This window comes from Tupaia chinensis, unplaced genomic scaffold, assembly GCF_000334495.1.
Source record: "Tupaia chinensis unplaced genomic scaffold, TupChi_1.0 Scaffold143876_1, whole genome shotgun sequence".
In the NCBI taxonomy this organism is placed as follows: domain Eukaryota; kingdom Metazoa; phylum Chordata; class Mammalia; order Scandentia; family Tupaiidae; genus Tupaia; species Tupaia belangeri.
The window spans coordinates 315,248-331,092 of record NW_006203727.1 but is presented as its reverse complement, the minus strand read 5'-3'; the positions used below and the strand labels follow the sequence as shown (position 1 = coordinate 331,092).

The window sequence follows — 15,845 nt, the reverse complement described above, 5'->3', positions numbered from 1 at the left end:
CTCCCCCCTTCTTTTTCCCATAAAAAAAAAAAAAAAAAAAAAAAAAAAAAAAAAAAAAAAGAATAAATAAATAATTTTTTTTAAAAAAAAAAGAAGAAGAAGAGAGTAGATTACAAAATGGCCTTCCTCCTGGGTGGGGGCGGAGGGAGGTGTGATTTTTCACTTTTTGTCTCTCTCTCTCCAGTCAACACATATACCCTATAGCAAAAATCTCTCTGGAAAAGAAAAAAAAAAAAAAAAAACAGAAAATCTCCTAAGACCATTACAGGGGAGGTGGAATTACATCAATGCTACAGATGGAGACACAGACTTGGAGTAGCTAGGCAATCAAACCAGGGTCATCAGGGTCAACTATCTAACCCCAGTGTTGCCTTACTCCAAGGTCCAGGCCCAATATTCCATCATCCCAGAACAGCAAGCCAAATGCCAGGCCCAGATGGCAGAGATGGCTTTGGCCCATTCTGTGGGGAAGTCAGGGGTCTGGAAATCTCCAGAACAGCTCAACTACTCAAGCACACTAGAGCTGCCTCATCATGGGGCAGCACCCACCAGCCCCAGCGGTTTGGCCCCAAAGAGATGCTCAAAGCTCACTCTCAAAACACCCCAAGGCCATCGGTGCCTTTAAAGGATTCCAAACTCACCCATAACTCTTTGAAATTGGAAGCTACCTCCAAATATTCCCTGGTGGACCCTTCAACTAGCTGCAGTGCACAGAGGGTTGCACATAGTGCCACGGCAGGCAGAAACCAGACTGGGCTTAAGCACCCAATTTCAACCCTGGGATTCTTTATCTTTTCTTTTCTTTTTAATTATTTATTTTACCTTATTTATTATAATTTTTTTTATTTGTACTCATCAGAGAAAGACAGAAAAAGATTGAGAAAGCAAGCCTCCTCATCCAGGATTCAAACCATGGTCAGCCATGTGGGAGTCCAGCACCTTAGCCAACACATCACCTGCTCTCCCCAACAATCCTGGGATTCTAACTAGGTCTCAAGGACAGTGGAAGTGAATTGTTTCCTCTCTGGGTAACTCACTTTCTTGATCTGTGAAATTGGGATAATAAACATTTTCGTTACCCACCTCACAGGGGTTCTGGGAGGACTCGGGGTAAGATCATCACTATGGAGTCACATGAGGTGCTGTGAATGGAAGGTGTTGCCAAAATGACCTGCTCCAGGTAGGTGGCATGGACATTATGTTCGTTTTTGTTTGCTTTTGTTTAAAACCATGATTGGTGTTAAAGAAAATACAGTTTAGGGTTATTTTAGTATCTCAATCGAAGCAAATTTTTCTCTTGAACCTGTTATAACTATTTAAAAGAAATGGCAGGATTTTATCTTCCTAAAAATGTTAAATAGCCTTAAATAGTCAATGGTTCTAGACAATGAAACCAATTATGGTTGCTCCCTTTAAGAAGAGATAAAGGCTTACCCTTTTAACAAGAAATGTATTAATATTCCAGAGGGAGCCTCCTGGTATCTAAGACTGTTTGCAGAACTCACAAGTCCTTCCCAAAGGGAACTTCATGTGGGAAAGGCGAGACGCCACCTAAAGAAATTCCGGGCCCGTCCAATTATCTCCACACCTGTGCATGTGGCGGCCTTGGTTATCCCAGTGGCACACTGACAGGAACCTCCACTCAACACATCCCAAACTCCCCATTCCCTCCTGTGTTCTCCGTCTCAATAAACAGCAGTTCCACAAGCTGGACATTTGTTTCTTCCCACTCAATGTCTAATAATAACAGAATTCTTTTTTAAGAGATTCTGACTGACATGCCATGCCCTCTCGTCAGTGCATTTCATGTGCAATTTCCATAGCCTCACAACAACTCTCTGAAGAAAATGTTATTTTACAAATGAGGAAATGGATGCTGTCGAGTTGCAGGTGAAGATGGAAGCTATTTTAACATTCTTGTATCTTTGGCTGTACAAGGATGCTCTCTAGGCAGCAAACACCCTTTTCTTTCCCACTTTAGTAACTCTCAATGCATCACTTCCACTGCCTTCGTGCAGTTATCATCCTCTCTGGCTTAAATGGCTCCAAGAGCCTGCCCTAGTGTCTCCAGACCAGCCTGACATTGCCCTATCCCTCATCCCCTGGGTTACCAGAGTGAACTTTTCAAAATGCAAAGTTGGGGACCAGCAGTTGGTGTAATGGCTATGTCGCTGGACTCCCACGTAGTCGACCACGGTTCGCGTCCTGGACCAGGTGGCTTAAAACTCACACCGGGCACATGTGCGTGCATGTCCAAGATCCCGAGAGGAGAACGGAGGAGAAGAGATCACAGCGTGGCCATCCCCCTGGGGGGTGATTTCTCGCTTTCTGCCTGTCTCTCTGTCTCTTTCTGTCTGTCTGGAGAGCGCACGCGCCCTATAGCAATACCTCTTCAAAAAAAAAAAAAATGCAAAGATGATCATGTCAAGTCCCTAGTTTTCTTAAATCATCAACAGTTCCCAATAGCTCTCAATAAATGCTCAAATTCTTCAGCCCCATATAGGACACCTCATGATCTCTGCCCAATCCTGTCACGTTATCTTCCAGTACTCCCTCCCGCACGTCCTTGTCTCAAGAGATGCTATTTTTAATTCCCTAATACATCATACTAGTTCCTATTTCTCTATCTTCCAGCATGAGGGTCTTTAAAATGTTCACAAAAATTCATATTATGAAAAAAAACTATGCATATTCTGAAATATTTTTCCACCAAAATAAACTCAAACTTTAATTCCATTTTTCCAAACTTTTTGAAGTCCCCTCATGTGTTCTCCCATAACTAAAATGGCCTTCACTTTCCTTCTTCCTCTCTTCAACTGCTACCAGTCCTTCAAAGGACAGTGTCAATGTCCACTTCCACCAAGATGTCCTTTTCTGACACCCAGACTCAGAGAAACACCTCAGTAGAGATTTGATCTTTCTTTCATTCTGTTACTCATTCATTCATTCATTCCAGAAATAGTTCTTTTTATTTCTCTTGAGGTTTTTGCTATAGGGCTACATGTGCTCACCAGAAAGAGAGAAAGAAAGCGAGAAATCACCCCCCAGGGGGGATGGCCACACCAAAATCCCTTCTCCATTCTCCTCTCAGGATCTTGGGCACACACGCACAGGTGCCTGGCATGAGTTTAAGCCACCGAGTCTGGGACTCGAAGCACGGTCAACTACATGGGAGTCCAGGGACATAGCCATTATGCTAACTGCTGGTCCCTAGAAATAGTTCTTGAGTGCCTACTACATTGTAGCACTATGCTAGGTGCTAGGACTACAGTAATGAACAAAATAGACACATTCCTGCCTTCATGGGAACTGGAGGTCAGCAGACATTAATCCAAAGATAAACACAAGCAAAGGAGAAACCACATGCTGAGCTGTGAGTAGGGAAGAGAAGTACAGGGGCTATGAGATCACGTACCAATATGAGGGGACTGATTAGCCTGCAAGACAAAGAAAACTTCCCTACAAAAGTGACATGAGTTCACATCTGAAGGGCAGGGGGAGACACCTCAGCGGGTGGAGAAAATAGCACCTGCAGGGGCCATGGGGTAAGTCAGACCCGACCAAGTCCTGATAACCAGAAGGATGAGTGATCTGCTTCCAGGTGCCTCCCACATCTATAAACAGAGGGCGACATCCCACTCCAGGCAACTTTGTAAGCCCAACACCTTGGACTGATTTGTAATAAAGGAACAAATATATCCCATGTTCAGAAACTGGAGGGAGAGTTTCTCTCTTTTTTTTAAATTATTTTATTTTATTTTATTTATTATTACTATTTTATAACTTAACCAGAGAGGGAAAGCGAGAAAGCAAGTTGCCAGGTCAGGGACTCGAATCATGGTCAGCCATGTGGGAGTCCAGCACCTTAACCACTATGCCACCTGCGGGCCTCAGACAGAGTTTCTTAAGTGATGACTCTAACACACAAATACCTTGGCCTGAAGAACATTTGTTGCCACGTCTATCACGGCTAGGCCTGTGGCGCCTGCTGCTGCTGTCACTAACACAGTTTCTCTGTGCCAGAGAAAGACATACATTACTTCAGAAACCTTCAAACACATCCAGTAATGTCATTTCACAAACATTTTGGAATTGGAACATTTTCAAGCAAGAACGTTAGAGGTCATTTCATTCAGCCCTTCATGTACATCTGTTCTCCAGCCATTAGAGCTGGGTTATATATGCGACTTCTAGATCTGTGCTAATGTGGCCAGTTTTGAAGACTTTACAGGAAAAGGGATGCCTTAATCTCTCTGGGTTGCCTCTCCCTCAGATCAGTGACAATCCTTCCTTTGAGTTACCACTCCAATTTCTGCTTCAGAAATTATGCCCTAAAATCATTCTTATACTAAATACTGCCCAGTGTTGGAAGGTGGCGATCACATAATGGCTACTGTTCAGATAAACCCACCTCTCTGGATCAAGTCAGAGGCTCAGCTCTCTAAAAGAGCAATGGGCAGTATGTATGCTCCAGGAAAAGTGAAAATCTTAGCCCTACTAAGTTTGAAATACTTGGCATAACCAACCAAGCCTCACAGAAACAAATACCATAGGCCTCCATTAAATTCATAGTGAAGTGAGTTTAAATGAACCAACTCTCTAAACTTGAAGGTTTAAGATGATGTGGTCCTCACAGCGGTCAGACTTGAGACAGAAAATTTCCCAAATTCATATTGGCCAAGTTTAGTCAACCATTCTCTCTCAGACAAAGGACCCACTCCCCATAGTCACCGGACTTGAGTCTCAAGTGGCTAGTTCCCTTTGAACTTTCCTTGGCCAAAACAAACATGAGTGGAAGGGAAGGGAAGGGAAGAGGAGAGCAAGTCTCACTGTGCACTTCTGATGTCCCAGAAGGGTCCCATCCAGTCCTTTTATCTACACAGTTCTTACCCAGGCTGGGTACAGGCACGATGCTCTAAAGCCAAAATTGCAGTGCCATATGATACAGGAAGGGCAGCAGCTTCTTGTAAGGAGACCTTTTCTGGAACCTGCCACAGTGTCTATAAAAAGAGATAACAGTGACTTCAGGATTAAGCACACTTACCTGCTCAGAAAAGTTGCTTGGTAAGCATGACTTGACTGACTGATTTCCAAAGAGAAACACACTCAGTGGCATTCAAGCCCAACCAAGCCGGGACAGAGTTCAGGCCTTTGGTACATCAGATTTTACAATCCTACGACTGGCATCTGGCTCAGGAAGGAGGCAACTTATGGAGGATAGAAAGCCTCAGGATCATAAGATACGTAAATTTTACCTCGACAAAGCTATGGGAGGAAAACTGTGTGCTGTTCACCACTAGGGGACACCAGCCTTCACATCCTGCACAACCGCACCACCCCACTCTGGCTGGCTCCATTCCCAAAGCTATCTCTTTCATAAGCTCTGTGAGGGGGAGAAGTCCATTACATCTAGCTCAATACCCTAAACCAGTTTTTCTACCAAAACCACGAAACTGTGGTCCAACTAGATAGCCAATCAGTTGCTCAGGGACTTCAGAAAATAAAATGACCTCTTCATTAAAATAGTCCATACAAAGCTCTGTACTAGGGTTGTCACACTAGTGAAAAAGGGGTTAGAATTTGGGGAGGCTGGTTCTTGGCTGAGAAAGATCTGACCAAACAAATATGAAGAAAAGGGGGAGAGGGAAGGAATGAAGGGTATGTAGAAATTAAAGAAACTGAAGGAGAATAAAGACCTCCTAGCAGTAATACCAAGAGGTGGGAATACCTTCTGGTCAGTGATGCATTCTTCAGCCATACCATTAAAGGCATTCACACCAATAACTCGATCTCCCTGAAGGGAAACAGCATTAAGGATCTGTTCAAATGCATGGCCCTGGATTTACATCTTCTTGAATTAATCAGAAAAATAAAATAAAATAAATGCACATCTCAGACACAAATTGAACCTTAGTTACTGACTCAGAGTTCATGTTTAGTCAATAAATCAACAATTGTCTCAGTACCCCCACCAGGTTGCCAAGCTGATCTGAGCACATTTGAGAGAATTATGGGATGTAGTGTGCGAAAGGTTGATAAGAATTAGAATCCCAGGGTTAATTCCCCTCGCACAGGGCTCAAACCTGAGAATTCTCTCAGTCTTCTTAGTAACTAAAAACCAAGGTACTGTCTCTCTCTCTTTTTAAAAGATTTATTTATTTAATTTTATTATTGTTATTATTATTTTTTTAATTTGATGAGAGAGAGACACAGAGAAAGTGAGAAAGTAAGCTGGCCAAGTTTGGGACTCAAACCATGGTCACTCACGTAAGAGTCCAACACCTTAGCCATCACACCACCTGCCGATCCCACCTGCTATCTCTTATTCATAATAAAAAGCATGGGACCAGCAGATGGCATAATGATTATGTCACTGAACTTCCACATAGTCAACCGCAGTTCCACTCCTGGACCCAGCAGTTTAAACTCATGCAGGGTGCGTGGGCATACACACTCAAAATCCCAGAATGGAGGAAAATAGATTGTGGTGTGGCCATCCCCTTTGGGGAGTGATTTCTCGCTTTCTGTCTCTCTGTCTCTCTGGCAAGCACACGTGCCTTATAACAAAAATCTCTCTTTAAAAAAAAAAAAAAAAGTTTAATGGGGGGAGACAGCTGTGCAGTGGTAAATGCCACACTTAGTGAGGTGATCCCACCTGGGAAGGTTCCCATTCAAGGCTAGCGACTTCCCTGAGTATGCTAGGCACACATGGTGCCCATGATCTGGGGCTGGTTGAAAAATGGGGAGAGGGGGTGGATGACTGCATCAGAAACCCTCTGGGTATTGGGATCAACAAGTGGAACTGTGGTTAAGGCACTGGACTCCCACACAGCCAACCGCGGTTGGAGTTCCAGATTGGACTCCCACACAGCCAACCACGGTTGGAGTTCCAGATCTGGTAGCTAGCTTTTCCACTTTCCTTCTCTCTCTCTTTCTCTCTCTCTCCTTCTGGTCAAGTTAAGAAACAATAATAATAAATAAAAGAACCCTCTGGGGGGATATTCTATCTCTCTCGTAGAAGAAATAAATAGATAAACTTAAAAAAAAAAAGTTTATGGAAGCCAGGAACTTCCATCAGCTTCCTTCCCCCAGTTCAGAATTAGCTTCTCCTGTTCCCTATTTCCCTCTGCTGTCTGCTGACAAAGGTCAGCAGAAACAACACTCCTTGGCTACAGATGAGGCCAGCACATTTCTTGTAGCTAAATGCACAATGATTTCCTAGATTTCAAATAATTTACCTCTTTCACTCGGGTGACATCTGTGCCTGTCTCCAATACCGTCCCAGAAAACTCCATTCCTAAAAACATATCGTTGAAAGATAAGGTTATTTGTACAACTCAGCACCACAGAGATGAGAAAACCCTGGTCAACGGGCCAGCTCACCAGCTTATTGGAGCGGAGAGGGTTTAGGTGCCTCTTCCCTTTCCCCAGCCTGAGCAAACAGGTAAGAGTGTTGGACCCCAAACTCAGGAAAGGGAGCACAAATTTCACACATACAACATGAAAAGCGGTAGCCGTCCCATTCTTACTGCACCACAAATGAAAGCTCAATAATGTGCAAAAGCACAGAGAATCACAGGGCCGTGGGTAGTGGAAACCCCGATCCCTGAGGCCTCAGGCCCCGACAGCACCCAATTATTGTACTCGTCAGATTGCGTTCACCTGTTTCCCTGAACCTTTTGCTGGACGGTGAGGACCTCGAGGATGTGAAACTGTTTTTTCAGGTAGTACTTGGCTCAATTGGATGAACTGGTGCTGTCTGCCCTTTCCACTTCTACCCCAAAATTTCTGAATTTAATGATCATACATTTTCTAGTTGAGCTGACAGGGAGTAACTCAATTGGGTATGACATCTTTCCTACATACAACATTTCAGCAAATACAAACAGAAAGAAATGGTTCTAACTCTTGAAATGTAACCAAATACCCTAAGGCCAAAACACAGCATCTATTTTGCGATCACTGTATCCGTATTACACACACACACACACACACACACACACACATACTGTATACATGCTAAGCTATACTGATCTCTCTTTAAATAAATCTCAACAACAAAAATCAGAAACTTGTCCACATATTCACGATCTAAGAGTCGTCACACTGGGCATAATGAAAATCAGAAAGTAGGCTGCTCAGAAATGTATAAACTCTTTTTCTTCTCTCTGATCCTCTAGCATTAGGTTTCTTTGGGAATGTATGTGTGAGGCTGAGGATTTTAGCTGCAGACAGATGCTTGTGATTCTTGTAAAAAAAAAAAATGAAGGCAATATCAGAAAAGGAAAGGGCATGACTAGGGCCCATGGTGATTCTGATGAACCAGAATTCTGATGAACATACTGACCTGTGAAGATTCCTTTGTTCACCCTTAAAGCATCTAACTGAGCATCTATCATGAGCCAACTACAGTGCTAAGCAGAGGGATATAATGTTGAGCAAGACAGACATGGAGCCGGCCTCGGGGGCTCACAATCTAATGATTCTAATGAACAGGGACCGACACATCTAAGTGAAACATCACGGACAGCAGGCAAACACCACCAGGTAGTGCCCGAGATGAGGTGCACGGTTCAGAAAACTCTCTGTACCCTCTTTTCCTGAAGCAGTCACTAGACTGCCAATACTCACCAGGAGTGAAGGGAAGGTGGGGCCTTTCCTGATACTGACCACGGCAGACCAAAATGTCAGCAAAGTTAACTCCACAGAAATGGACATCAACTCGGACCTGCAAAGGAAATGGAGAAGCAAAGCAGTGTCATGCATATCCGAGGAGACAAAGCTTATTCCATTACACCAAAATAGGTACCCAGTGGCAACGATCATGCCAAGGACCGAAAGAGAACCAGTGTACCCCTGCTGGGCAAACAGATAAGATTTCCACCTTCACAGAGCTAAAAGTATAGTACAGAAAATGGACATTCACCGAATAATCATGAAGCTATATGTGTTCAATTACAACTCCAATGCCAACTGTTAAAGATAGAAATATAAGGTCCTGGTAAAGCACATAATGGGGGAGGCAGCATATGACTTTTGGGGGAAGTTAAGAAAACTTGCCAGAGAAAGTAACACTCGAGCAAAGATCAGCTAAGGGTTAACTATTCAAAATAGGAGGGGAGAAGCCTGGCACAGAAAAAAAGCATAGCACGGACAAAGGCCCTGTGGCAGGAACAGGAGAAAAACCAGTTAAATCTCAAACTCAATCAGAAAGACCTGGGGCTACAGAGCAGGGGCCACAGCACACAAGGGTTTGCGGCACTGATTCAGGTCCTTAGTCTTCACACTAGGGACAATGGGAAGCTGTTCATGTATGTTAAACAGAAGGGGAATGTGATATTGAGAACCTGGAATCCTGGTGTCTAATCCTAGATCCCCAACATCTGCTTAGCAGAGCCAGAAGTAAGGCAGGCCTGCAGCAGTTCCTCCAGACCTTGTAAGCCATTTGTCCTCAAACTGGGGTCCCAGACCATCAGCAATTTGTTAAAATTCAAATTCTCAGGCCCTATCTCAGACCTGCTGAATCAGAAACTCTGGGGACAAAGGCCAGCTGGCTGTTTTACCAAGCCCCAGGTGATTCTGACACACACTAAAGTCAGAGGACTACTGTCATAAATCAACCTGTCCCAGCAGGACTGGCATGGCAGGAGGAAGTGAAGGCTCGGAGACCAAATCGATATTTGTTTAAATTTCCAATTTAGTACAGAGGAGCTCCTATTGGTGAGAAGACATTTTTATCTACAAAACTCATTCATTCAACGATGTTTTAAGCACCTGCCACCTGCCAGGCACTATTACAGACTATGGGGATCTGGTGGTGAGTAAAATGAGATAGTCCCAGCTCTCCAGAGGGAATTCCTTACAATGCAGTGTCTGGACAGAGAACAAAGGAGACCAGTCCTGGGCCTGAGCACATTCTGTGGATGACGCGTTGTTGTTGTTGAGGAGGGCACAGTACACATAGTTCTCAAGCCACTCCATCTGGACTTAAGGATGATTCAGAGATGATGGTCTCTCAGCACATCGGTCCCAGGAAGCAGACTGACTGCCACCCTGTGTCCCAAATACACCTTAGCCCAAATACCCAAATACACGCTCCTGTGAGTGTCCAATAGGATTGCAGCTGCCTTCTGCTCTTTCCTCAGAGTCCAACTCTGAGGCTCACTGTGCTCGCCCCTCCCCCAGGTTCCGCATTCTCCACCCAGATGACATTGGCTCACCAGCGTGGTCATCAGACAAGGCCAAAGTGACTTCCACAGAGCAGCGGAACTGGCCACAACCTTGAACTGAGCCCCTCCCTCCCAAATCACTGCACTACACCAGAAAAGGAAACGGGGTCTGTACACGTGGAAATCCAGGGCTGGTTTAGGGGAAGCGGAGAACATGACGCCGACACTGATGAGGAAAGAAGCAAAATCTGGGGTCCATTTATCTGCGTTAAATCAATAATTTGCAGGTAGTTATGCAAACTGGTGTGCAAATCTGAATTCTCTGTTTCTAAGGCAACAGTTCTGGGGCGTTCAGAAAGAGTCCTATACATGTGTTTGGGGGAACAATCTTCCTTTGGCACTTTTTGACCTTTCTGTGAACCGCCCTAGCCCAGGGCGAAGGGCACGCAGGCTCCAGGCCACCCCTCGCTGGAGACCTAGGAATCTCATTCGCGAAGGAAGCCAGCGGAGCATGCGCGGGGGCGGGGAAGGGCGGTTCGGTGGGGGAGCGGAGGTGTCAAAGGTCCCGGGCACAGGCCTGTCCCCTACCTCCTGAGGCCGGACAGGGCGAGAGGCCACATCCTCGATGGCCAGGGGCTTCTTCAGCTCGGCGCAGAGCGCGGCGCGGTAGTGCCGGCCGCAGCCCTGCCCGGCCCTCCTGCAACATGGAACAAGGGCCGGGTGACTTGGACCGCCCCGCCGGGCGCACCCCGGGGCTGCCTGTGGAGCTCAGGGAGAAGTCTGGGGTGCACCTGCAAAGCCACGCCCGAGGGAGACACGGTCTCCAAGCCGCCGCCGCCGCCATGACTGGGGAGAAAGTCTCCGGGGAACGGTCAGAGCGTGGCTGGAGGAGCCGCCCAGCGCCGGCCCCGCCCCGGGGAGAGCGGAAGGGCGGCCCGCGGGACCGACTGGCGCGACCGCAGCGGAGGCCACCGCGGTGCGCGCTGCTTGTGCGCCTGGGCCAGACCCAGGGCGCGGAGCCTGGGCGTCGGAGCCGCTTCTTCCCTAGGCCTTCCTGGACGTGGAATCCGCTGGAAGGGAAAAAGGAAAAGAAAAAAGAATTGGAGGAAGTAGGTTACCTGAGATTAATTTTTGTTGGCATTTTTGTAATAAATTCGGGAGATTTTAAAACCACGCTTAGAGCCAGATTGTGCCGTGGTGGTTAAGGTGACCAGGTCCCCCATCGCCCGTTGCACAGTTCAAGTCCTGGACCCTGGGGCTCCAGGAACATGCAGGGCTCACGTGCCTCTGTGCCCAAAATCAGGAAAGGCGGGGGAAATGACTCACGCGTCTTCTGGTAAAAATACACAAAAAGACACTAATAACATGTAAATGGGCATTTGGGTTCCTCCTAAATATTTAAGGCTTCGATGTCCACATTGGAACACCTTGCTAAAGTTCAATTCTTATTAACGATTTTCTCACACTTAAAGAATCATTTACAATAAAACTATATGTTTGCTGCTGATCTATATGGAATGAATCCTACACATACTCAAAGAATACTTCAAATTAAAGTCAGGCCAAAACCTGGTGTTTTTCATGTTCCTTGTGCCTCTGTTACTCCTGGCACTAAGTAGGTGCTTAATAAATGCCGAGTCATGACGACATGATTCCTATATGAATAGGCATACTCTGGGAAAATTGGAAACATCATGATAGAACTAAAAATATTATAAAAGTGGGTAGACTTGGGAACCAGCAGTTAGCATAATGGCTATGTCGCTGGACTCCCACATAGTCGACCGCGGTTCGCATCCCGGACCCGGTGACTTGAAACTCACGCCGGGCGCGTGTGCGTGCGTGCCCAAGATCCTGAGAGGAGAACGGAGGAGAAGGGATTGCGGCGTGACCATCCCCCCTGGGGGGTGATTTCTCGCTTTCTGTCTCTATGTCTCTCTCTGTCTGGCGAGCGCACGCGCCCTACAGTGAAAAATCTCTCAAAAAAAAAAAAAAGTGGGTAGACTTCTGCTGCAACAGTAACTAAATACTTATAGGCTATCAACATAAGAGCAGCACATGTTTATCCTGGGAAGAACATTTTCTTTCATAGCTTTTAAAGACAACATGGTATCTTTTCTTCTAAAGTTTGGTCAAGGGACCAGCAGATGGCATAATGGTTACATCACTGGACTCCCACATAGTCAACTGGAGTACCCAGCAGCTTAAAACTCATGCCAGGCACATGTGCATGTATGCCCAAAATCCCAAGAGGAGAATGGAGAAGGGATTGCTGCATGGTCATCTCACGGAGGAGGGGGTGATTTCTCACCTTCTGTCTCTCTGCAAGAGCACACAACCCTATAGCAAAAAATCTCTCTAAAAATACATCAGGTCAAAGAGTATAGCATTTCAGGTTCAAGCCCAGCTGTGTGACTTTGACGTTGACCCTTAATGTCTCTTGGCCTCAGTTAAGTCCATAGAGTGCACTGGGCAAGATAATCACTAGCTTGCTAAGTTCTGTTTCTTTTTTTTTCTTGACAGAAACAGTATTCCAAGATGACAAATTACCCAGAAGGCATGATTATGAATGTAATAAACAGAAAGCAAAAACGAAGTAGAAATGAGTTTCAGAAATTATTACTTAAAGGCTTCAATGCAAGAAGAATCCAAGAGCCAGGCCTCCACCTTGGGTGTATAGTAAAGGTCACTACCATGATTTTTAAAGAGAGAGTATTCCTGTAAGATGCATGTGCTTGCCAGAGAGACTGAAAAAGTGAGAAATCATCCCCCGGGGGGATGATCACACCACAGTCCCTTCTCTTCCATTCTCTTCTCAGGATTTCGGGCACAAACGCACATGTGCCCAGCAGGAGTTTTAAGCCACCAGGCCTGGGACTTGAACTGTAGTTGATTCCGTGTGAGTCCAGTGATGTCACCATTACCATTTGCTGGTGCCACCATTTTAATACTATAGCACTCACAAGAAATTTGAGAAGTTATTTTATTGGATCATCAGAAAAGTAGAACAAATTTTTGCATAGAAAAACAAAACTACATTATGACTTTTCTGATAGCCCAGTAGTACTCACTCCCCCCCACTCCTGGTGAAGAGAAGCAATGACTAGAAGATGAGAAGATGGAAAACAAAATAATAATAAAATAAAATAAAATAAAACTTGTGTTTCCAATGAGACATGAAAACACTTTGTAAACTGTTAATGATTAGATTCAGAAAATCAAACCAGGGACAACAGAGAAATCCTAGTGGCAACATAGTCAAATGAACTTTCTGGTTACCAAACAGTAGTGAGCACCAAGAAAACTCAAGTTTGTGAAGTATAAAACTGGAATTAGTTGTTCTGAGGATGAAATAAATTGTTACATGGGAGCCAGCAGGTGGCATGGTAGTTAAGGGTGCTAGACTCCCATATGGTCAACTATGGTTCGAGTCCCAGACCTGGCAGTTTGCTTTCTCACTTTCTCTCTCTATATCCCTCTCTGGTCAAATTAAAATAAATAAATAAGTAAATGAATAAAGTTAAATAAAAATAATTCTTTAAAAAATTGTTACTTGTGTAAAATATTAAATATTCATGAAAAATAGAAAGCAAAAAAAATTTTTTTTGAGAGAGAGATTTCTGCTATAGGGTACATGTGCTCCCTGGAGAGACAGAGAAAGGGAAGGTGAGAAATCACCCCCCGGAAGGGATGGCCAGGCCACGATCCCTTCTTCTCCATTCTCTTCTTGGGATTTTGGGCACACACATATGCCCTGGCGTAAGTTTCAAGCCATGAACCATCATCTGCCCTATAGGAGTCCAACTATGACACCACCTGCTGGCCTTGAAAGCAAATATCTTTCAGTGGGTCTCCTTGAAAACAGCAATTATTTCTTAATCTTCTTTATGTTTTCAGTACTTTGCACAATTCTCACCAACTTCAGGTGTGTAATAGATGCTTATCTGATGAGTTGTTGAATTACCACTCAGTTATCTAGCATCAGTTTTCTAGATTATTAGAAGTATCTTTAATCTCCTTTTTTAAAAAGAATTATTTTATTGAATATTTATTTGTTTATTTATTTTAACTTGACTGACCAGAGAAAGACAGAATGTGAAAGAGAAAGAAAGAGAAAGGGAAAGTGAGAAAGCAAACTGCCAGGTCTGGGGCTTGAACTGCAGTCGACCATGTGGGAGTCCAGCAACCCTAGCCACCATGCCACCTGCTAGCCCCTCGTTTTTTATTTTTAATGAAATAGTTTGTGGAAATGTTTTTGTATTAGGATTTTTATAACATCCCTGTCATTCTTAGCGAAGACAAAAATCAGCAAGCTTGGAGCTATCTATCAAAACTGTAGTCCACATTTATAAAAATATGTGAAGAAAATAGTAAAAGTCCCTTTAAGAAGAATCTTGGAGAGAAATGAAAGTATTTTAGGTAATTGACGTGATTTAAGCACTTACATGCAAAATAACTTTCACATTTCCAAAGAGCATGGAAGGTAAGTGACAGGCATTTAGTGGCAGTTGCTATAGTAGCAAAAGAAATATATAGCCTGTCCATCAACATGCTACTGCCCCACCATACTGTCTAGTTTGGGTTATTGTTTCTGGTTATTGGTGTGGAGAGAAGGGTTTGGAGGTGGAAAGGAGGGTCAAGAAGAATAAAATTTGAGTACTAGGTGACAATAAGACCCAGCAGCAAAATTGAAACAGATCAGTCCTTTGGGAAGTAAAAAAAAGGATCAAGAGCTGCCCTGCAAACCAGCTTAAGGGCTCATTAAGGAAGTAACAGAGTAACAGATGACTCTTCCTTCTGGTGCAACTCACATGAAGAGATAATATTTAACATCCAGAAGCTGCTGGAGGACCGAGGGTGGAAAAACAAGCCAAAGCGGAATACACAAACAGCTATGTTTTCACGGAATAATAGACAGACATTATATAAACAATGTAAGCACCACACAGGACTATACTGGAAATATGAAAGTATTGCCCATGGTTAAAATGCTTGATCCAGTAGATTGTCAGCTCCTTGAGAATAGAGGCTGTGTCCAGTAGTCTCACAGCTCACCGACATGCCTAGCACACAGCAGGTGCTCAGCAGTGTTAGGAAGGTAGAGCAAGGAGCCCTGCATGCTGGGAGGGAGAGCTGCCTGCACAACACATCTCCCAGAAGCCACAGACCTGAGAAAATACAAGGGCTCTTGCCTTTACCTAAGGATACAGCTGCAGGGCTGTATCTGATCTTTTTGGAACTAATTCAGCATTGCCTTTATAGATAGAAATTATTTCCTGCCACAATGATGTCCTCCAAAATTCTGGAGGCACATAGGAGTAGTCTGCCTCTTACTGTATTTCCCCAGACTACTCTTTTTGATTGTGGCAGTTGAGGTTAACTTTTATCATCTTCAGAAATGTACTTTGGCTATGGATAGATGAATTCATATGGACATCCAGGAACCAGGCAATATTTGCTATGTAAGTTATTTACTCCAACAATCATGGAATTTCAGGACTGGATGGATGTTCAAGGTGATCTAATCAAAAAGCTTCCCTTCAAAGTAAGAAAACAGCTTCAAGAGACAGACAGCTCCATGGCTCCTGTGATCATGCCATCTAAATAGAATCTCTAATGTAGAAGAGAAAATGGCTGACCTAGAAAAATCCACCATGAAGACTGAGAAAATGGCCC

At 44.4% G+C, this 15,845-nt stretch overlaps 1 protein-coding gene across 2 annotated transcripts in view; it reads right to left on the bottom strand.

The window, feature by feature from the left end:
* Window positions 1–11,274, bottom strand: part of LOC102496690 (quinone oxidoreductase-like protein 2) — a 34,419-nt gene extending 23,145 nt beyond the window's left edge. For both annotated transcript variants that reach the window (XM_006165290.3, XM_006165292.3), the window contains exons 1-7: window positions 10,961–11,274; window positions 10,758–10,866; window positions 8,632–8,728; window positions 7,239–7,297; window positions 5,729–5,794; window positions 4,891–5,000; window positions 3,933–4,014 (exon numbers count right to left, since the gene is read on the bottom strand). In XM_006165290.3, coding sequence (XP_006165352.1) covers window positions 3,933–4,014; window positions 4,891–5,000; window positions 5,729–5,794; window positions 7,239–7,297; window positions 8,632–8,728; window positions 10,758–10,866; window positions 10,961–11,013 — 576 coding nt within the window. In that variant the 5' untranslated portion in view covers window positions 11,014–11,274. The remainder of the gene's footprint in view (window positions 1–3,932; window positions 4,015–4,890; window positions 5,001–5,728; window positions 5,795–7,238; window positions 7,298–8,631; window positions 8,729–10,757; window positions 10,867–10,960) is intronic.
* Window positions 11,275–15,845: the final 4,571 nt, after the last annotated feature.